At 42.4% G+C, this 23,645-nt stretch overlaps 1 protein-coding gene across 3 annotated transcripts; it reads right to left on the reverse strand.

Annotated features, from left to right (window-relative positions):
- Positions 1 to 322: 322 nt before the first annotated feature.
- Positions 323 to 23,497, reverse strand: LOC124035973 (AP-3 complex subunit sigma-1). Of its 3 annotated transcripts, none has more exons than XM_046349983.1 (7): positions 23,116 to 23,497; positions 8,936 to 9,027; positions 7,651 to 7,762; positions 7,435 to 7,506; positions 6,691 to 6,798; positions 5,214 to 5,255; positions 766 to 900 (listed from the first exon to the last, which is right to left on the reverse strand). In XM_046349983.1, exons 1-6 carry the CDS (start codon positions 23,182 to 23,184, stop codon positions 5,220 to 5,222), a joined length of 489 nt encoding a protein of 162 aa, XP_046205939.1. In that variant the 5' UTR covers positions 23,185 to 23,497; the 3' UTR covers positions 766 to 900; positions 5,214 to 5,219. The 3 variants fall into 3 exon arrangements, with proteins under 3 accessions (XP_046205938.1, XP_046205939.1, XP_046205940.1); XM_046349984.1 differs by lacking the exon at positions 766 to 900 and adding an exon at positions 1,281 to 1,295; XM_046349982.1 differs by lacking the exon at positions 5,214 to 5,255 and having other exon boundaries at positions 323 to 900; positions 23,116 to 23,494.
- Positions 23,498 to 23,645: the final 148 nt, after the last annotated feature.

Genomic DNA, 23,645 nt, shown 5'->3' on the forward strand with positions numbered 1-23,645 from the left:
TTTTCATAGAACCGGCTATGAAAGAAAGTACATTTTTACTAATTGTGTTGCGCAAGAGCAGAGAAAAGCAGTCACGTGCCATTATCAGCTGTGCTGTCACACGTGATGGCCAAACTGCACCTAATAAGTGTAAACCACAGTACATTGTGAATCGATTATTAATTGCATTGCAAAAAGCTTGAATCATAGGATATTTACTGTCCATAAAATGCAAGCTACTTGCATCAACAGCGGTCCAACTTGCTCTTCTTTCAGAAAACCCATCAGGCACTATTACACAATTGTATAGTATGAAACCAGGTTCACTGCAAACACATAGGAATGAAATTAATCAATATTTTATTGAGTTGCAAAAAGGAAAAAAAAACGTACATGCACTGATTAAAATCAAGAGAAAATAATTTGATAAGACAAGATCATTTAATATGTTGTATACAGACGTGACAAAGATACAATTCCATCATATTGTATATAAGAATATTCTGTTCAGTTTGTTTTACAAACTACTAAGGTATGATTTTCCAATACTGTAGCAGCCAATACATAATGGAACACCTCCAGTGAGGGTAGAGGAATGTAATAAATAAATACTTAATTTTCTCAAACATAGCCACATCAATGACAGTCATTTAAAACAAGGAAACAAAGAATGATTTAACACCAAAAGGAATTCACACAGTACCTTCATGATCTTTGTTGATATTTGTTTAGATTTTGGTAAACAAATTGCATGGTAAACATTGGTCAACTTCGGCACAGTGGATCATGCCGCTATTTGAAGGAGGGCAAGTTTGGCACTTTTATGCTTATGTCTCCGATGTTGATGTTTCTGGGCATTTCGGGAAGGTTCATGTTCTTTACGGCAGATACAGCACGAGCAGGTGCACCTGCAATACCAGCCTACACACAAAACACAGAGTTAAGAGTCATCAGAAACGCTTAGAAACATATTGCACATTACAACTTTCACACCACCAGACCTACTCACAATGGACAGGGACACACAACTCCACAGTACTAAATATAAAAGCACGATACGGAGACAGTCACCAACAGACAAAATGCAAAGCATCAACTATTAACAGACGTGTGCAAATGTACATTCAAATGCCTAGCTTCTTATGCACATGCATTATTTAGTTCATTTATGATTTACATCACAACCAGAGCCAATTATGAATCAACTGTGAGAACATAGTGCTACATTCATAGATCTTGAAATATTCAATAATATTGACTTTTAAAAAGACGGAGGCAGCATTGCTTGAAAAGTGAACCCACCAAATTCTTGAGGACTGATAAGGATAAAAATGCAAGGAGAGAATTGGGTAAAGAAGGAAAAAAATTGAATTTGATATGAGAAGGAAATGAAGCTATAGATCTGTATAGAATCATTATTGAATTCCGGAAAACAAATTTGAACATGACTATAGTGAAATATCTTATTTGTGTGTGTTAGGAAAGAGGAACGAACTAGAGCAATATCAGATGGCCCAAAGGAAATTATCACATGGCACTAAGATTTATTTTGCTACATATTTATATATACTGTATTTATGTGAAAAGTTATCAGATTAAAATGGTTCTCTGTGAAATATAACACCATTCTCACAATTCAGTAGTTTCATAGTCCTTTTTCTGGCCATTCCTAAGGTACAATAAACAGACTGTTTCAATTAAAGTGGATTTAAAAACGTGGGAACTTTTTCAAGGATACATTTTCCACATTTTGTTACATTACAGCCTTATTCTAAAATGCATTAAATATTTTTTTCCTCAATCTATCTATACACAACACCCATAATGACAAAACAAAAACACGTTAAGACATTTTTGCAAACATTTTTTTTTTTTTACAGAAATACCTCATTTACATAAGTATTCAGACCCTTTGTTATGAGACTAGAAATTGAGCTCAGGTGCATCCTGTTTCCATTGATCATCCTTGAGATGTTTCTACAACTTGGGAGTCCACCTGTGGTAATGAATTCAATTGATTGGACATGATTTGGAAAGGCACACACACCAGTCTATATTAGGGCTGTGGCGGTCACAAAATTTTATCAGCTGGTGATTGTCAAGCAAATAACTTCTGTTCTCACAGTAATTGACCTTTAACACAAACACAGTTAGCATCTCCTGGCTTCCACACAGCCTACAAGCCACTGATGCAGAACATATACCTTAAAAAGTTTAAATCAATCCATGTAATATAGCCTACACCTTAACAATAAATCCATTATTTTAGACGGTCTAAAGAAACATGATATGAAGAAAATGTAGTCTATTTCAGAAGAACAGTACTCCAAACTCTGATTTGTCCTTATGTTAGGTCCTGATCTGGCTATGCCATATGGCTGTGGGATACACTAGTTCATTTAGCAGACAAGGTTTGCTTAGAATTCCGTGGCATTATTTTATATTATGAAGAATACAATTGAACAAAGCTGAATAAAATAGAAAGGATATTTTCTCCAAACGATGAGGGAGTGCGCACATGCGGCTATTCTGTGTTGAGCGGTTAACAAAGAAATAGGTACCCCTATATGCTAAATTTCAAATTAGGTAACTTTAGTTCTACAAGCATTGGGGTATATGTTTTGATTTTTAATACATTGTAAGGCTGCTTGAAAGGCATGACCTCTGCTTTGTTTTTGGCGCAGGCTGTACACAATTCAGTCTCTCATTCACAATTTGACAAGCATTTTATAATGCCTCAAATTTCTCGGTGGCATCCCGTGTGTGGCCAAAACGCCCCTAAAAAAAATCCATGCCTTTTGCAGGCTAGCGGCCATTGTGCCCTTGGGCTATATATAATAATTATAATTCCCTTCTCCTAGAGTGCTCCAAATCTGGGGAAGGGTACCAAAACATTTCTGCAGCATTATAGTTCCCCAAGAACATAGTGGCCTCCATCATTCTTAAATGGAAGTTTGGAACCAGCAAGACTCTTACTAGACCTGGCCACCCAGCCAAACTGAGCAATCGGGGTAGAAGGGCCCTGATCAGGGAGGTGAACAAGAACCAGATGGTCGCTCCAGAGTTCCTCTGTGGAGATGGGAGAACTTTCCAGTAGGACAACCATCTCTGCAGCACTCCACAAATCAGGGCTTTATGTTAGAGTGGCCAGATGGAACCCACAACTCCGTAAAGGCACATGACAGCCCGCTTGGCGTTTTCAAAAAGGCAACTAAAGGACTCTCAGACCATGAGACACAAGATCCTCTGGTCTGATGAAACCAAGATTGAACTTCTTGGCCTGAATGCCAAATGTCACGCCTGGAGGAAACCTGGCAAAATCCCTATGGTGAAGCATTGGGGTGGCAGCATCAAGCTGTGGGGATGTCATTCAGCGGCGGGTACTGAGAGACTAGTCAGGATTGAGGGAAAGATGAACAGAGCAAAGTACAGAGAGATTGTTGATGAAAACCCGCTCCAGAGCGCTCTGGACCTCAGACTGGGGCGAAGGGACAAGTCTCTGAATGTCCTTGTGTGGCCCAGCCAGAGCCCGGACTTGAACCCGATCTTACGTCTATGGAGAGACCTGAATATAGCTGTGCATCGACGCTCCCCATCCAACTTGACAGAGCATGAGTAGATCTTCAGAGAAGAATGGGAGAAACCTCCCAAATACAGGTGTGCCAAGACGACAAGGCTGTAATCACTGCCAAACGTGCTTTAACGAACACTTAATTTGTAAGTCGCTCTGGATAAGAGCGTCTGCTAAATGACTTAAATGTAAATGTAAATGTTAACTGAAATAGTAAATTTACTTCTTTAAAAAAAATTGTAATAAATTTGCTGAATTTTATAAACGCCTGTTTTTGATTTGTAATTATGCGGTATTGTGTGTAGATTGAGGATTTGTTTTTAAAGTATATTTTAGAAAAAGGCTGCAATGTAGCAAAAAGTGAAAAGTGGTTTGAATACTTTCCGAATGCACTGCACTGTAATATATTCGAATTGTAACAACTCAGTGGAAACACGCTGAGATAAGGACTTACTAGTTGTATCGGGGGTGACAAGGTTAACAGGACTTGCTTGTTGGTAATGGGGGGTGACAAGGTTCAGTGTTTGTAAAATATGACAATGTTCAATCTAATGTTTGATTATTAAAATGTACAGAAAGGTGTATAGCGACAGCTATTCAATGTGAGAATTATTTCCATAGTATTACCTAATGACATCATTCATGTGGGGAATTGATGTAATACTGCATCACAGGACCATCTCAATTTAACCAGCATGGCTACCACAGCATTCTGCAGTGATACACCATCCCATCTGGTTTGCGCTTAGTGGGATTATTATTTGTTTTTCAACTGGACAATGACCCAACACACCTCCAGGCTGTGTTAAGGCTATTTTTCCATGGAGGAGAGTAACGGAGTGCTGCATCAGATGACCTGGCCTCCACAATCCACAATTGAGAGAATGCCAAGAGAGTGCAAAGCTGTCATCAAGGCGAAGGGTAGCTACTTTTAAGAAACTCAAATATATTTGGATTTATTGAACACTTTTTTGGTTACTACATGATTCCGTGTGTCATTTCATAGTTTTGATTTTATTCACTATTATTCTGCTATGTAGAAAATAGTACAAATAAAAAAAACCTTGAATGAGTAGGTTTTCTAAAACTTTTGACCGGTAGTGTACATTTCCACACTGAGGTTAGAATAATACTGTGAAATGGTGAAAATTATGATACTGCCCTTTTAGTGTAATTGCGGTTTGGTAAATTAGTTGATAGACCAATAAGAAAAAGGCCAAACCTCAGTCAATAAGTTATTTTTCAGGTTTTCCCCTCCCCTCAAAATTCTTGATAAATTGCCCTTTACTAAGAACCCATTTATTTTTGACCATTTTTAATATATGAAATATATATATTTTTAAATCACAGTAAGGTACTTATGTTACCCAGAAATGGTTTAATATTGGAGATAAAAACAGCTGCATTGGGCCTTTAATTAAAAACATCGCAATGAAATACATGGAAGTTTCAAATGATAATTGAAACATGTTAACCGAAATAGCCAAGTCATTTGTGGTTTCAATGCTCCTTTTAAGTACCATTGATATATTTTAGGGTATGCTGTAAAAAGATTTAGATGTTAGTGATGTCATTTTGTTATTAAGTGGTCAGCCTATGGAGAACTACGGATAATGTAAATAAATTTGGGAAGTTACAGTACTTGTTGGAAATTTAGCAGTACCTGTGTCTACCTGTCCTGCCTGGGAGACTGAAAGATAAATGTCTGTAAAGAGAGAAGAATGGAAAGAACTAGAAAGGGTCAGGGGAAAAGAGGAATGAGGAATGTTAAAGCAGATCAAAGAAATTACAGTTTATATAAATAGAAAGTGATAAGACCTATCATAGACCGCATTGATAGACTGCACTGAGAGAGGCCTCAACACCTCTAGCAACACTTCTGAGCTCTAGCAACACTTCTGATGTTTCATATCGATGAGCATGTGAAAGTGAACTAAATACAGCCGATCATTCTTCACCAATTTCTATTGACTTTTATCCATTTTTCTTTCTTTACACACTTCTAGGAATTTATTTTGTTTACGTCATTATTTATGGCTATGAATTAGCGTTGAAGTTTGAATGATCGTGACTATAAAAACACTGCGGTCTAGGGTAGGTCCAAGAAGGAAAAGACGGAGCACATCTGATGTTTGTTGAGCAGTCAAAGACTCGGCATACAATACCATAATGATTCCATTTAAAATCAACCACACAATACGGCCCAAAAGTTGTTACCAAAGCATGGTTTCCATTGTTAGATACAGCCACATTGCTACAGTGAGGTAATATCTGTAAATGTTAGCCAATGGTGCAGCACCAATTTGATGGTGCATCAAGTTACACATCCGTAGGACTTTTGAGTCACACCATGTAACTTTACATTGTGCAGTAAGCAAACAAAACCTAAAATAACTCCTCAAAAAAATAACTTTGATAAACATTTGTGGCTTTTAAATATTTGGCTTCATATCAATTTATTTAACTGGAATATTTTGTGTGTCAATTTCAAAATACACAGGGTCTTGTATTTAGATGGATCAGAATACACCCAGTCAGTCATAATGGCATTGTTCTGGAATTGGTAAATGGCAACGACTTCTTAAAATTATCTATGGCTGTAACAATCGGTTTTCATGAATGATGAAATTTAGAAATTGTATTCAAAGAGATCTGAGAAAAAAATAAATGTCTAGGCCTTAATATCTAGACTTGAACATCGAATGTCGTTAATTCAACATCGCTCTCTGACCACAACGAACCATTCAACAGCCATAGAAACACTACCACCATCTCCCCGTTTAAGCAAATACGTCAACACGAGATATCCAGCCTGTAGAGTGGGATGAGCAATGCATCTCATGAGTGTGTGATTGTTGAGGATCAAGATTCCGCAGATGCGTTGGACAATGTGTAAATTTAGATTCCAGAGAAGAGACCATCGGTGTCTGTGATGATGATTATAACTTAGGGGAAGGAAGGAAGATAAATGTAATTCTGTGTGGTTCAGCAGTGCAGTAGCGGAGGGCCAAGAGAGCACAAAACACTCAAGAGTCAAGAGCATCACAAGGGCACTGGAGGGGCATGCAGGTTCCAGCATACGCACATGCCTACACATACCTGGAGTATGAGAAGTCAGAACAAATTACTGCCACTCTTACCTCCGATTTCTCCATTTTGTTTTGGGCGTCCACCTGTGTGATGATCTCATTCATGTTGGTCTCTAGCACCATTCCTCCCATCACCATCTCTGCCAGTATATTGTGTACCTACAGGTTCAATCCAAAATGTTCTATTTATAGGCTCTTCTCAGACTGAGATAACATCCTATTTCTTTCACCCCTTTAGAGCTGTTTTAGGGGGGGGGGGGGGTTATTCTCTGTGCCATTCACATTTATGTAACCTGCTGTAGAGAAAAGGTTTACACAAACTCGGTCCTCTGTACACATGAATATCAATGGCATCTCTTGTGTGTGAAATGCTGCAACCTGTGCAGAAAGTACTGTAATATCCTGCTTCGCTGCCACAGACTTGGCTAGACAATCACAATAGATTTTCTTGTGACAAGTGCCACCAGGACCGAAGCATTGTCACAGGGATATCATTAAGATGACGCTGATGGACACAGCCGCCCTGTTTCTACATGGATTTTGCTGCATACAAGCATTTCGCTGGACCCGCTGTAACATCTGCTAAACGGTGTACGCGACCAACTTTGATTTGACGGGAGATGAATTCATACAGCCTTAGAGTAAACAAATGACACTATAACACAGTGAGATTCTATGGGAAGACAGACATTCATTGTGAGCATTTAATGCTGCTGTTGACTTACATCCTTGGTATAGTGAATATAAAAAGGAAGGATGAAATAATAGGATATAGTTGATAAAATAATTTTCTACCTTGTCCACGTGGAAAATTAAGTCAAGTTCACAAACATTCTCAAAGCATTTGTCCAGGGTTTCCACAAACACCTGTGGAGAGACGATCATATTCACTGAACAGTGTAATTGTTTCCAGTGGACGGTAGACTATCTACAATTGTGGTGCCAAATGGTCGTAGTTGAACAATATATATTTTTTCAAATACAATTCCCCTAAGACTTTGGAAACATTACCTGGATAAGGTCAAGGATGCCAAGCTCACTCTCCGAGGAATCGACGCAGAATACGAAGTAGAGCGTAGCATAGTGTCTGTAGATGAGCTTGTTCTCTGACCCACCGATCAACCTAACGAAACAAAAACAAAATGAAGGGACAATCAAAACTCTGAACAGGGCTGTACTCATTAGTGCAAACCGTAACAAAACCTTCGCAATGAAAACTTGTTTCTTATTGGGAAAATTCACGTAGGTCCTGTCCAACCCGTTTGCATGAGTTTGGAGTCTAGTAAATAAACCCCAGTTGGTGTGCGGTTTCCTGGGATCTGTGAAGACTGGCATGCATGTGGAAGTGAGCCAAGGTTGGTTAACAGAGATCAATGCAACAACAAGCCATCTGCCCTGTGTGCTTGCACTACAAAGTAACACATCAAGCAGCACTGTCTCCTAGCACTTCGCCTCTACATCGGAACAACAGTCCACACGACAAGGGGCAAACACTCACACGGCACCAATCAATGCATGGGATAGTCCAGTGTCATGTTAATTACTCAACACACACATTCCATGATGTGAAACACAGCCAAACATGCTGGTATGACGAACAAGTAAAAGGGTCAAGTGTCTAGCGCAAGTTGAGTCCAGGCCAAGTACAGAGGCCTTGAACAATCTTTGTAAAGCCTGGTAAAAACATGTTGACCTGGATCTGCTTGAGCGACATTATACTTGCTGATGAGCATAAACAGTAGCAACAATCATATATCAGGGATCCCAGGCGTTTATTTACTAGGAACCAAAAAGAAAAAAAGCACAGGCCAAAACAGAGACTAACCTGAACTTGTCCAATAAGAAAGGCTCATTCTCGATGCAAAACATTTTGCACCAATGATCACACCCCAATTGTATTATTCTGTTATGTGAGAGGTTCCATAATGCAATAGCCTGCTTCATGAATAATTAAATCATATTTAACTATTCATGATAATCCAATTTCTCTCCCCCACAGCTGGCCACCATCTGATACCACTCTCCCTCTACCCCTTAGCTCTCCCATGCAGTGCAATGTGTCATGGGGATGTTGCATCATGAAAAGCTGATTCAACTCGTGGAGCGTTTTGTTGAGCAGCCCAAATCGTAAGATCAAATCGTTGGTTTGTATCAGTTGTAGGTATGTACATGACATTGAAAGGTTATGCATTTCATTGTTACATGAGCAGGAAATGTTAAGACAAAGCCCAACATGTGGGGGTTATTGTTTTCAGTACTTGTGGACAGTTTATGACATCTTAATGAAATCTCTTACATTCCACCTTCTAGGAAATTGCAGACATTCTCATCCCTTTTGGATACCAGATGAAATGTTTCTCTGATGATTTGTTGTTCTGTGTCTTCACTCTGTGGAACGTAAAGAACAAACAGTCAGTGTAGTGTGGATGAGCCGTACATCCAAATGGTCACATACCCATGCATTTTTTGAGGAATTGAAAGCAGTAACTTCCCTCAATGTACTACCCTCAATGAGCTTTACTGACTAGGACCAATATTTTTTTTAAATTCAAAATAGTTTGAAGATACACTGCATGACCAACAGTATGAGGACACCTGCTCATCAAACATCTCATTTCAAAAGTCATGGGCAATAATATGGAGTTGGTCCTTTGCTACTATAACAGCCTCCCCTCTTCTGGGAAGGCATTTCACTAGATGCTGGAACATTGCTGCAGGGACTTGCTGCAGGGACTTGCTTCCATTCAGCAGCAAGATCATTAGTGAGGTTGGGCACTAACGCTGGGGGCGATTAGGCTTGGCGCGCAGTCAGCATTCCAATTCATCCCAAAGGTGTTTGATCAGGTGGAGGTCAGGGCTCTGTGAAGGCCAGTCAAGTTCTTCCACACAGATCTCGACAAACCATTTCTGGATGGACCTCGCTTTGTGTATAGGGGCATTGTCATGTTGAAACAGGAAAGGGCCTTCCCCAAACTGTTGCCACAAAAGGTGGAAGCACAGAATTGTATGCTACAGCGTTCCCTTCACTGGAACTAAGGGGCCTAGCCCAAACCATGAAAAACAGCCCCAGACCATTATTCCTCCACCAAACTTAAGTTGGCATTATGCAGTCGGGCAGGTAGCGTTCTCCTGGCATCAGCCAAACACAAATTCATAAGTCGGACAGCCAGATAGTGAACCATGATACATCACTCCAGAGAATGCATTTCCACTGGTCCAGAGTCCAAAGGCGGAGAGCTTTACACCACTCCAGCCGACACTTGGCATTGCGCACGGTGATTTAGGCTTGTGTGTGGCTGCTTGGCCATGGAAACCCATTTCATGAAGCTCCTGACGAAAAGTTATTGTGCTTACGTTGCTTCCAGATGCAGTTTGGAACTTGATAGTGAGCGTTGCAATCGAGGACAGATGATTGCTACGCGCTTTAGCACTCGGCAGTCCCGTTCTGTGAGCTTGTGGCCTACCACTTCGTGGCTGAGCCATTGTTGCTCCTAGACATTTCCACTTCACAATAACAGCCCTTACAGTTGACCAGGGCAGCTCTGAACTCTTTAGTAAGGCCATGCTACTTCCAATGTTTGTCTGTGGAGATTGCATGGCTGTTTGCTCGACTTTATACACCTTTCAGCAACGAGTGTTGCTGAAATAGCCGAATCCACTAATTTGAAGGAGTGTCCACATACACATGTATATATTTCCCTTTGACTTCGCTAGCTTGCTACTCAAAACACCCAGATCAAGCAAAGAGAGACACTATCCAACACTGGAACTTTTGGTTTTATTAAATGCATTGCCACCAGGGGGGGGGGGGCTTATCTTCCACACACAATACCGCATAATGACAAAGCAAAACTTTTTGGGCAAATGTATTTTACAAATATAAAAAACAGAAATAAACAATTTGTATGAACATAAGCTTCAACAACAGATAAACTGCACAAGTTTCACAGACATGTGACTAACAGAAATTGAATAATGTGTCCATGAACAAAGGGGGGGTGCAAAATTAACATCCAGTGTGGCCACCAGCTGCATTAAGTACTGCAGTGCATCTCCTCCTCATGGACTGCACCAGATTTACCAGTTATTGCTGTGAGATGTTACCCCACTCTTCCACCAAGGCACCTGCAAGTTCCCAGACATTTCTGGGGGGGGGGGATGGCCCTAGCCCTCACCATCTAATCCAACAGGTCCCAGACGTGAGATCCTGGCTCCTCGCTGGCCATGGCAGAACACTGACATTCCGGTCCTGCAGGAAATCATGCACAGAACGAGCAGTATGGCTGGTGGCATTGTCATGCTGGAGGGTCATGTCAGGATGAGCCTGCAGGAAAGGTACCACGAGGGAGGAGGTCTTCACCGTAACGCACAGAGATTGCCTGCAGAGATTGCCTGCAATGACAACAAGCTCAGTCCGATGATGCTGTGACACACCGACCCTCCACCTCCAAATCGATCCCGCTCCAGAGTACAGGCCTCGGTGTAAAGCTTATTCCTTCGACGATAAACGGGAATCTGACTATCACCCCTGGTGAGACAAATTCGTGACTCGTCAGTGAAGAGCACTTTTTGCCAGTCCTGTGTGGTCCAGCAACGATGGGCGACGTTGTTGCCCATGGTGTCTGTGAGGACCTGCCTTACAACAGGCCTACAAGCCATCAGTCGGTACTAATGCTATGGATACTAGACAGGTCACTCATCACAAAGGTATGGTGATATGGGTGGAGCCACTTGATAACAGAACTAATACATTGAACGTAGATTGTTCTGAACGAGGTGTGGTTTTATTACAGACAGGAGTGTGGAAGGAACATAATAATACTGAGAGTTTAAAGAACGAAACTAGATTTTCTCTGTTACCACAGATGGAAGTCATGTGCCAGGGTTCTAGATCAGCTGAAGCTCAGTTGATAACTTTCAGACTAATGTTACCATAACTCAAAACATTTCAGGAGGTTGATAGCATTGCTGACGATGGAGTAGCAAAGGATAGTGAGGGGGGTGGCTCTCATAAAATGAGGTTTTATTCACCAGTAATGCCCTTTAGTACAGCAACTAGGCGACTGAAGTGTCAGGGAAAGTTTTAGACACCAGTAGACCACGAACCTGGGGAAAGATAGTTTGTTGGTAATTATACTCTGGACAACATCCTAAGGGGGGAATATGGGAACCAAACTACTACTGTTAAGTGTAAGGGGGAAGAAGATGCATATGAGCAGAAGAAGGCATACTGATAGACTCATTTAGGGGCAGAACTAGTGACAAAGACCAACACCCATCAGTGTAGGTGGAGGGGTCAAGGGTCAGGCCTACAGTGTTAGTTGCAAATTCTGGCAGGACCAATATCAGTGCATTCTATGGAGTCCCCAAAACCAAGGCATTAATGGAGAGCAGAATTGGGAGGGCAGAATTTAATATGACTAGGGCGGAAGTTTGTGTGTCAAGTAAATTAAGGAAGTGGGTACTAGAGTCTCTGGGGAACGATAACTCCTCTATGTATATTGTTACAGGAAATAGCTCGTAGGAAAGGGAGGACAGCTAGTTGTGTACAATATAGGGACTATTATGAAGATGAATTGAACGTTACACATACCCAGATCATGGTGAAATTAGCAGAGACAGTCTTGTCATTTCATACACTTGTCAACTTTTAGTAATGAGTGTCACAAAAGGCATAACACTTGAAAGCATAGCCACATATCCCTGTATACAGGAGGCCACGGTTTGCTGTAATAATAGCGTCACATCTCCTGCAGAGTGTGATTAACAAACATGTGACTCAGTTTTCGGCTGGATACTGTCCGGCTGGATACTCTTCCAACACCACTAATTTCTCCCCCATTTCTGACAGATAAATACTTTACATAACTCCCAGAAGATTGGGACCGAGTGACAGTAAACGCAAAGTGTCAGAAGGTGGCTGCTTATCAACCGCTGGGACCCAAAGTCTACACCGTAACAAGGGTGTTCACAAACGGGTAGAGTGTAGATTGGCCTTGGGATGAGTACCTAACTTGAGCACAGGAAAGTACTATCCACAGGTACCAACTGTAGCAGAACACATGAGGTCATTGGAGATGTTGGTGGCTAAGGACCAGGGAATGAACTGGGAGACAGGTAGGGAGTATCTGAAAGGTTCAGTCCTAAGTGAAGTGAAGATAATCAAAGATACGGTGGAAGTTACAAGATTATGTTATACTGCTATTATTGCATCAAATGATTGTTTCATGCAACAGAAAAAGGGGTTGTTAGATCGCTCATCTGTGTTCTACTGAGGATGGGCTTCTGGGAGATAACACTAACAGGAGATTTACAATGTCTTTTGGGTGATAAAATCTAAAGAGACCCCCATTCCAGTGCTTGAGTTAATGTTTCTGTTCTATATGGTACCAGGGAGAGAGAGAGAACTGTTTTTACAGTAGATACTGTCTGCTGTGAATTATAAGTATCTTTCATACAAATCTTAACCTTGTGACCCAATCTATACATCTGTTCATCATGTAGGTTGAAAGGGGTGTAATTTTAGCTATAAAAAGGACCGTTGTACTTTTGTCTCGGGGCTCTCAACGAATCATCTGAGGGCGATTCGTCGACCAGCCATCATTATTGTAGGGCACTCAATCAATTCACTTTATATGTGTGCATTGTATTGACCTGCTCCCTTATTAAGTGATTAGACTTAGTTTAAGTAGAACTCTGAGTTGTGTGATAAGTTTGTCTCTCTTCATTTGATAGTAAAGAAATTAACCACCACAAAGAGCCAGACAGATTCCAGGCAATCACTATTCTACACTACACAGTGTTGAGTTACCTCAAGATGAGGTCAAATTGATAAGGCTACCGCAAGTATATATCAGGTGGCTATGGAGGAAGATGGGGAGCAAAGTGAGAATGACATGGCTTGGGAACACCTCTTAGATTCTATAGTCTGACTGGGAAGACTGGGAGAAAGCACGAGGAGGCTTTTTAGGGCTTTCATTTTTGCCAACCTCAGCAGAAAAGTATCCTGAAGGCATAGGCTAAGAGGGAGTGGGAATTGTCATGTTATCAATTTTTGGGTTGTCATGCATATATAATTCTGCCCATCTTAACACGTTATTAATGCTGTTGTTTTAAGTGCCTTTTTGTTGCTTTCCAAGTCTTGTGCTATCACTCTCCTGGGAACCAGAAGGAGAAAGTGGAGACACTAAAAGCAGCTCCAGCTGAAGTGTAGGAAGCCAACAGCTTCAGCTGGAATGGCATTCTGTTGTGATGGAATGGAAATAGAGTGTGCAGGTAGAACAGAGGCCATAAGCCTAACAGTGAATGTTAAATCAGGTTTATTATTATTATTATTGTTAGTTCATTTATAAGAAAATTTCAAGTGTATGTTGAACAGTATCGAGTTAAAATGTTCAACTGGGGGGACTGTTGGATTCAGGGTTAAACTTGGAAAATTGCTAGCCAAGAGACTGGTTTTTACATCAGAATTGAATGGTTATCTGTAGGAGCCAGGTGGCTTTGGAATGTGTTGGGTGGACGGGAGGAAGTCACAGGATTGCTATAGGGGATACGGATGGACATCTGTGGATTAGGTAAATGAAGGGTTGAGGTCAGGTCAGATCCCCTTAAGGGATAAATTATGATTTATTACCCCATTACTTCCTCTTCCGTAGAGTTATTTACTCTGAGATTTAGAACCACACACAAAAACACACCCTTCAAATTAGTGGACTCTATTTCAGCCACACCCATGGCTGACAGGTGTACAAAATTGAGCACACAGCCATGCATTCTCCATAGACAAACATTGGCAATAGAATGGCCTTACTGAAGAGCAGTGTCTTTCAACATGACACAGTCATAGGATGCCACCTTTCCAACAAGTCAGTTCATCAAAATTCTGCCCTGCTAGAGCTGCCCCAGTTAACTGCAAGTGCTATTATTGTGAAGTGGAAACGTCTAGGCTCAACCACTAAGTGGTAGGCCACACAAGCTCATAGAACGGGACGGGACCGCCGAGAGCTTAAGCGTGTAAAAATCATCTGTCCTCGGTTGCAACACCCACAACAGAGTTCCAAACGGCCTCTTGGAAGTAATATCAGCACAGGAGCTTCATGAAATGGGTTTCCATGGCCAAGCAGCCACACACAAACCTAAGATCACCGTAAACAATGCCAAGAGTTGGCTGGAGTGGTGTAAAGCTTGCCGCCATTGGACTCTGGAGCAGTGGAAACGCGTTCTCTGTGGAGTGATCGTGTGACCTCGGAGAGTTCATCAATGAGCTTGATGCCTTGATAAGCTCCTTTCCTGAGGACGGCTCACCTCTCACAGTTCTGGGCGACTTTAACCTCCCCACGTCTACCTTTGACTCATTCCTCTCTGCCTCCTTTCCACTCCTCTCCTCTTTTGACCTCACCCTCTCACCTTCCCCCCCTACTCACAAGGCAGGCAATACGCTCGACCTCATCTTTACTAGATGCTGTTTTCCCACTAACCTCATTGCAACTCCCCTCAAAGTCTCCGACCACTACCTTGTATCCTTTTCCCTCTCGCTCTCATCCAACACTTCCCACACTGCCCCTACTCGGATGGTATCGCGCCGTCCCAACCTTCGCTCTCTCTCCCCCGCTACTCTCTCCTCTTCCATCCTATCATCTCTTCCCTCTGCTCAAACCTTCTCCAACCTATCTCCTGATTCTGCCTCCTCAACCCTCCTCTCCTCCCTTTCTGCATCCTTTGACTCTCTATGTCCCCTATCTTCCAGGCCGGCTCGGTCCTCCCCTCCCGCTCCGTGGCTTGACGACTCATTGCGAGCTCACAGAACAGGGCTCCGGGCAGCCGAGCGGAAATGGAGGAAAACTCGCCTCCCTGCGGACCTGGCATCCTTTCACTCCCTCCTCTCTACATTTTCCTCCTCTGTCTCTGCTGCTAAAGCCACTTTCTACCACTCTAAATTCCAAGCATCTGCCTCTAACCCTAGGAAGCTCTTTGCCACCTTCTCCTCCCTCCTGAATCCTCCTCCCCCTCCCCCCTCTCTGCAGATGACTTCGTCAACCATTTTGAAAAGAAGGTCGACGACATCCGATCCTCGTTTGCTAAGTCAAACGACACCGCTGGTTCTGCTCACACTGCCCTACCCTGTGCTCTGACCTCTTTCTCCCCTCTCTCTCCAAATGAAATCTCGCGTCTTGTGACAGCCGGCCGCCCAACAACCTGCCCGCTCGACCCTATCCCCTCCTCTCTTCTCCAGACCATTTCCGGAGACCTTCTCCCTTACCTCACCTCGCTCATCAACTTATCCCTGACCGCTGGCTACGTCCCTTCCGTCTTCAAGAGAGCGAGAGTTGCACCCCTTCTGAAAAAACCTACACTCGATCCCTCCGATGTCAACAACTACAGACCAGTATCCCTTCTTTCTTTTCTCTCCAAAACTCTTGAACGTGCCGTCCTTGGTCAGCTCTCCCGCTATCTCTCTCAGAATGACCTTCTTGATCCAAATCAGTCAGGTTTCAAGACTAGTCATTCAACTGAGACTGCTCTTCTCTGTATCACGGAGGCGCTCCGCACCGCTAAAGCTAACTCTCTCCTCTGCTCTCATCCTTCTAGACCTATCGGCTACCTTCGATACTGTGAACCATCAGATCCTCCTCTCCACCCTCTCCGAGTTGGGCATCTCCGGCGCGGCCCACGCTTGGATTGCGTCCTACCTGACAGGTCGCTCCTACCAGGTGGCGTGGCGAGAATCTGTCTCCTCCCCACGCGCTCTCACCACTGGTGTCCCCCAGGGCTCTGTTCTAGGCCCTCTCCTATTCTCGCTATACACCAAGTCACTTGGCTCTGTCATAACCTCACATGGTCTCTCCTATCATTGCTATGCAGATGACACACAATTAATCTTCTCCTTTCCCCCTTCTGATGACCAGGTGGCGAATCGCATCTCTGCATGTCTGGCAGACATATCAGTGTGGATGACGGATCACCACCTCAAACTGAACTTCGGCAAGACGGAGCTGCTCTTCCTCCCGGGGAAGGACTGCCCGTTCCATGATCTCGCCATCACGGTTGACAACTCCATTGTGTCCTCCTCCCAGAGCGCTAAGAACCTTGGCGTGATCCTGGACAACACCCTGTCGTTCTCAACTAACATCAAGGCGGTGGCCCGTTCCTGTAGGTTCATGCTCTACAACATCCGCAGAGTACGACCCTGCCTCACACAGGAAGCGGCGCAGGTCCTAATCCAGGCACTTGTCATCTCCCGTCTGGATTACTGCAACTCGCTGTTTGCTGGGCTCCCTGCCTGTGCCATTAAACCCCTACAACTCATCCAGAACGCCGCAGCCCGTCTAGTGTTCAACCTTCCCAAGTTCTCTCACGTCACCCCGCTCCTCCGCTCTCTCCACTGGCTTCCAGTTGAAGCTCGCATCCGCTACAAGACCATGGTGCTTGCCTACGGAGCTGTGAGGGGAACGGCACCTCAGTACCTCCAGGCTCTGATCAGGCCCTACACCCAAATAAGGGCACTGCGTTCATCCACCTCTGGCCTGCTCGCCTCCCTACCACTGAGGAAGTACAGTTCCCGCTCAGCCCAGTCAAAACTGTTCGCTGCTCTGGCTCCCCAATGGTGGGACAAACTCCCTCACGATGCCAGGACAGCGGAGTTAATCACCACCTTCCGGAGACACCTGAAACCCCACCTCTTTAAGGAATACCTAGGATAGGATAAAGTAATCCTTCTCACCCCCCCCCTTAAAATATTTAGATGCACTATTGTAAAGTGGCTGTTCCACTGGATGTCATAAGGTGAATGCACCAATTTGTAAGTCGCTCTGGATAAGAGCGTCTGCTAAATGACTTAAATGTAAATGTAATGTAAATGAGTGATGACTCACGCTTCACTATCTGGCTGTCCGACGGATGAATTTGGAGGATGCCAGGAGAACACTTCCTGCCCGAACGCACAGTGCCAACTGTAAAGATTGTTGGCGGTGGAATAATGGTCTGGGGTTGTTTTTCATGGTTCGAGCTAGGCTCCTTAGTTCCAGTGAAAGGAAATCTTAACAGTACAGCAAACAATGACATTCTAGACAATTCAGTGATTCCAACTTTGTGGCAACAGTTTGGAGAAAGCCCTGTTTCAGCATAACAATGCTTCTGTGCACAAAGCGAGGTCCATACAGACATTTTTGTCAAGATCAGTGTGGAAGAACTTGACTGGCCTGCACAGAGCCCTGACTGCGAGCCAGGCCTAATCTCCCAACATCAGTGCCAAACCTCACTAATACTTGTGGCTGAATGGAAGAAAGTCCCTGCAGCAATGTTCCAACAACTATTTATTTTATTTTTTATTTATCTAACTAGGCAAGTCAGTTAAGAACAGTTTCATATTTACAATGACTGCCTCCCAAAAGGATGAGGGCTGGGATTAACAATGAAAATGTTTTATTAAATACAAATAGGACAAAACACACATCACGACAAAAGAAACAGTAGAGACCTAAGACAACAGTATAGCATGGCAGCAACACATGACAACACAACACGGCAGCAGCACAAAACATGGTACAAACATTATTGGTCACAGACAACAGCAAAGGGCAAGAAGGTAGAGACAACAATACATCACACACAGCAGCCACAACTGTCAGTAAGAGTGTCCATGATTGAGTCTTTGAATGAAGAGATGGAGATAAAACGGTCCAGTTTGAGTGTTTTTTTGCAGCTCGTTCCTGTCAATGGCTGCAACGAACTGAAAAGACGAGCGACCCAGGGATATGTGCACTTTGGGGACCTTTAATAACAGAATGTGACTGGCAGAACGGGTGTTGTATGTGGAGGATGAAGGCTGCAGTAGATATCTCAGATAGGGGGTAGTGAGGCCTAAGAGGGTTTAATAAATAAGCATCAACCAGTGGGTCTTGCGTTAAAATTGCAAACTGCACATCACTAATGAAAACTAGTTCTCTCTCTTTGAATGAGAACACACACTGCATGTTCCCACTCCTAGGAGTAGTACTGTTGACCAATCACCGACGAAGGGGCGTAGACTTTGGCTACAGGAACTTCGACTTGCCTCAAGAAAAGGAATGTGCAAAAACAGCTTTTTGGTCTTTAAGGTTAGGCATAAGGTTAAGAGTGTGGTTAAGGTTCAAATAATATTGTAAGAAAATACATTTTTAGAAATAAGCAAGGTTTATGACTGTGGCAACTAGTGACGATCCGAATCCCTGCAGAAGACCAAAATGAACAAAAGTTAAAGATTTGTTTAAAAAAAAAGTTAAATCCATAATATATGCGTGGATTGTTTAGACTGGGAAGCATACGGTACGCTTGAGGACATAATGAACACATTAACAAGAAGTAATGTTCGAGACTGTTGGGAGACAGGTAAACCTGCCCTAGTTCAGTAGCTAGACTTGTAGCTATTCCTTCCACGTTACATGTTTAATTATTAGAAAGTACAATACTGCTCAGGTCTGATATTCTATATTCCAAGATCAATGACATAGCCACGCAAACAAAATAGTCAGGTCCCGGTTTTAGGTGAGTGTTTTAACAATGAGTCTTTCCTTCAACAACCAAAGATGTGCTTTGGGAAACGCATGACCACGCAGAGATAAGGTTCAATAAGTGCGTTGTTGGAGCATGTGTCGATACTGATAGGATGAAAAGAAAGCCAGTGTGGCTCTTGAATCAGCTTTCTCCATTCAAATCTTACCTTAGTATTTATTGTATGGAGGAGACATGTTAAAGAAGGATTTGTAAGTCTTGAGACAATTCAGACATGGATTGTGTATGTGTGCCATTCAGAGGGTAAATGGGCAAGACAAAAGATTGAAGTGCCTTTGAACGGGGTATGGTAGTACAGTAGGTGCCCGGCGCAACGGTTTGTGCATTTCACACACACAACAGTTTCCCGTGTGTATGACACAATCGTGTGAAAAATTGGAGTCAACATGGGCCAGCATCCCTGTGGAACACTTCACACCTAGGGATATCTAGTCAGTTGCACAACTGAACACATTCAACCAAATTGTGTCTTCCGCATTTAACCCAACTCTGAATCAGAGAGGTGCGGGGGGCAGGCTTAATCAATGTCATCGGCGCCCGGGGGGGCAGTTGTTATTGGGGGTTAACTGCCTTGATAAAGAGCAGAATGGTAGATATTTCAATCTTGCCAGCTCAGGATTCAAACCAAAGTGTCTTAATTGGGCGTTGGGCCACCACGTGCCGCCTGAACAGCTTCAATGCGTGAACTCTATTGGAACTCTGGAACTCTATTGGACTGATGATACACCATTCTTCCATGATAAATTCCATAATTTGGTATTTTGTTGATGGTGGTGGAAAAAGCGGTCTCAGGCGTCGCTCCAGAATCTCCCACAAGGGTTCAATTGGGTTGATATCTGGTGACACACACAAACAAACACCCTTTATACTAGAGGTCGACCGAGTCATCGGAATGGCAGATTAATTAGGGACAATTTCAAGTTTTCATAACAATCGGTAATCTGCATTTTCGGACACCGATTATGGCTGATTACATTGCACTCCACGAGGAGACTGTGTGGCAGGCTGACTACCTGTTATGCGAGTGCAGCAAGGAGCCACGGTAAATTTTTACAGAAGCTATGGTAGTAGCCAACCATCCCTAAAAAGCGGTGTAGCTCTCGTCTGGTGGTAGGTGCAGGGAATGCAGTTATAGCCAAGACCTTGGCACCAACAGGGCGCACCTGTCCATGGCCAACCTCTTTACCGAGATAGGTAACAGTAGCCTTCCCAAACTCACACTTTGCCAAGTTCAGGGTTAGAGAAGCAGCTGCCAACCGTTCACATACTACCCTTAGCGAGTCAACATGATCTGACCACTCAGAAGAATAAATCACTAGGTGCTAGCTAGCATTAAACTTATCTTACAAAAAACAATCAATCTTAACAATCACTAGTTAGCTACACATGGTTGATGATATTACTAGTTTATCTAGCTTGTCCTGCGATGCATATAATCAATGTGGTACCTGTTAATTTATCATTGAATTACATCCTACGTCACCAAATGGGTGATTTAACTTCTTTGGGAAAGGGGGCAGTATTTTCACGTCTGGATGAAAAGCATGCCCAGAGTAGATGGCCTGCTACAAAGCCATAAATGCTAGAATATGCATATTATTAAGTTTTTAAAACTGTTTTAATGATGTCTGTGAGTACAAAGGAACTCATACGGCAGGCAAAAACCTGAGAAAAAAATCCAACCAGGAAGTGGGAAATCTGAGGTTGGTCGATTTTCAACTCAGCTCCTATTGAAGATACAGTGGGGTATTGGTAATGTTGCACTTCCTAAGGCTTCCACTAGATGTCAGTCTTTAGAACCTTGTCTGATGCTTCTACTGTGAAATGGGGCTGAAGGAGAAAGGAATGAATAAGGTCTGCCATGAGCTGACCATGAGTTCACATGAGGGAGCTCTGTTCCATCACACTACTGAAGACTATGGAATTCTCCGGTTGGAACGTTATTGAAGATATGTTAAAAACATCCTAAAGATTGATTCAATGCATTGTTTGACATGTTTCTACTGTTACGGAACTTTGACATATCATCTGCTTTTAGTGAACGCGCTTCGTGACTTTGAATTTGTTTACTAAACGTGCTAACAAAAGTAACTATTTGGACATAAATGAACATTACAGAACAAAAACATTTCTTGTAGAAGTGGGAGTCCTGGGAGTGTATTCTGACAAAGATCAGCAAAGGTAAGTCAAGATTTATAATGCTATTTATGACTTTTGTTGACTGCATCATATGGTGGCTATATTTGTCTTGATTGGGCTCTGAGCGCCGACTCAGATTATTGCATGGTTTGCTTTTTCCGTAAAGTTTTGAAATCTGACACAGCGGTTGCATTAAGAAGTGCATCTAAAATTCCATGCATAACAGTTGTATATTTTAGCAATATTTACTATGAGTATTCCTGTAAATTGATGTGGTTTTCTGCCAAATCAAAGGATGTTTTGGAACTTCTGAATGTAAGGCACCAATGTGAACACAGATTTATTATTTATTTCATACTTTTGATGTCTTCATTATTATTCTACAATGTACAAAATATTAAACATCAAGAAAAACCTTGAATGAGTAGGTGTCCAAACGTTTGACTGGTACTGTAAACAGAACAAAAATGTCATGTCAAAGTGTTGGTCCCATGTTTCATGAGGTGAAATAAAATACCCCAGAAATGTTTCATACACACAAAAACCTTATTTCTCTCAAATGTTTTGCACAAATTTCTGTACATCCTTTTGTGAGCATTTCTCCTTTGCCAGGATAAGTCATCCACCTGACAGGTGTGGCATATCAAGAAGCTGATTAAACAGCATGATCATTACACAGGTGCACCTTGTGCTGGGGACAATAAAAGGCCACAAATGTGCAGTTGTGTCACACAATGATGCCACAGATGGCTCAAGTTGAGGGAGCATGCGATTGGCATGCTGATTACAGGAAAGTTCACCAGAGCTGTTGCCAGAAAATTGAATGTTAATTTCTCAACGATAAACCGCATCCAACATTGTTTTCGAAATTTGGCCAACCGGCCTCAACCGAAGACCATGTGTTAACACCGTCAGCCCAGGACCTCCACATCTGGCTTCTTTACCTGCAAGATTGTCTTAAACCAGACACCCAGACAGCTTATGAAATTGAGGGGTATTTGTCTGTAATAAAGCACTTTTATGGAGAAAAACGAATTCTGATTGGCTGGGCCTGGCTCCCCAGTGGGTGGGCCTTATATATTATCCCAGGCCCAGCCATGGCTTCGCCACTGCACAGTCATGTGGAATTCATAGAGTAGAGCCTAATTTATTTAAACTGACATTTGCTTATATGAACTAACTTAATAAAATCATTAACTGTTGCATGTAGTGTTTATATTGTTCAGTATAATAAGAGTTGGTTTGGAGTGATAAGACATTTTCATAATCCATTGTAGTCTGTCAAGTGATGACTAAAGAAACAAAGTGTAAAAAAAAATCCGTTGGATCAACTACCATCACATGTAATAAGGCAAAATGGGTGAACTTTCAATTAAATTGGTTTTGGGAAACCGGCCCTGATCTCAAATTACAACGTTTCAGAATATGACTAGTACCGTTAGCTAACAAGGTAATGCTGTTTTCAATAATGATGCAGTTAATTAGCACAACTAAGTTTTAGCTAACAACATTGCCATAGCGAACTAGTTAACGTTAGCTAGTTGTCAGCTCAAAATGAAATAGCTATTGTTAGCTAGCTATGATGTCACATCAAACAAAGCTTTTGTATAAGTAACGTTACGAGAGTCCCAGTGTAGTTAGTTAGCTAGTTACTCTTGAACTTTACTGGATTCGTAACGTACAGTATGTAACGTTATCTAGCTAGATAATTTTAACGTTAACTGTGTGACAGATTTGCTTGCTATTAACCGTTACTAGCTAGTAGATTAGAAACACTCGCATACTCACGTAATGCTCGTAGAATTTAGAAAGCCGAGGTTTTCCATGGTTGTTGAATATTAGTATGGCTTTAATCATGATGTTCTGTTTTATGAGGGGCGAACAAAAATGGTATACCTGGGACCCTAAAATCCGTTTCAATCTAGCTAGCTAAAACGGCAACCAGCTAAATTACATGTCGCTTCTCAATCCAGTTTTTGCGGAAATACTCCACGTCAAAACCCATTAATCTTCTTCTAACTACAACAGCCGTGGTGGGTCAAACTGCGATGGTAAACGTTTCATTTGACCAGTCAGAACTCAACCTCTTCCACCTCTTTCAAGACACTTGAGACAGCTGGAGATGTCCCATTTTACTAGATCTGAAACCACTGGATAGTGTTACCAAAATGGCGGAAAAGTCCTAGCGATCTTATTCTTCGTGTAGTTTTCAGGCAGACTTGGATGTTGCTGCCTTTCACAGAGTGTGAATAGCACATTTTACAACCCCTGTAGTTCTTCTGCACTAAAATTGCTGTCACCCAAAAACGTATCTGCTG

The sequence above is a fragment of the Oncorhynchus gorbuscha genome, linkage group LG05, assembly GCF_021184085.1.
Source record: "Oncorhynchus gorbuscha isolate QuinsamMale2020 ecotype Even-year linkage group LG05, OgorEven_v1.0, whole genome shotgun sequence".
In the NCBI taxonomy this organism is placed as follows: domain Eukaryota; kingdom Metazoa; phylum Chordata; class Actinopteri; order Salmoniformes; family Salmonidae; genus Oncorhynchus; species Oncorhynchus gorbuscha.

What these genes read in the sequence shown, in the direction of transcription:
- LOC124035973 (XM_046349982.1), bottom strand. Translation starts at nt 23,184, where the DNA reads ATGATTAAAGCCATACTAATATTCAACAACCATGGAAAACCTCGGCTT. An exon ending in CTAAATTCTACGAGCATTAC is followed by an intron (nt 9,028 to 23,115) that starts GTGAGTATGCGA and finishes TACGTTCCACAG; the next exon opens with AGTGAAGACACAGAACAACA. An exon ending in TAATTTTCCACGTGGACAAG is followed by an intron (nt 6,799 to 7,434) that starts GTAGAAAATTAT and finishes TTGAACCTGTAG; the next exon opens with GTACACAATATACTGGCAGA.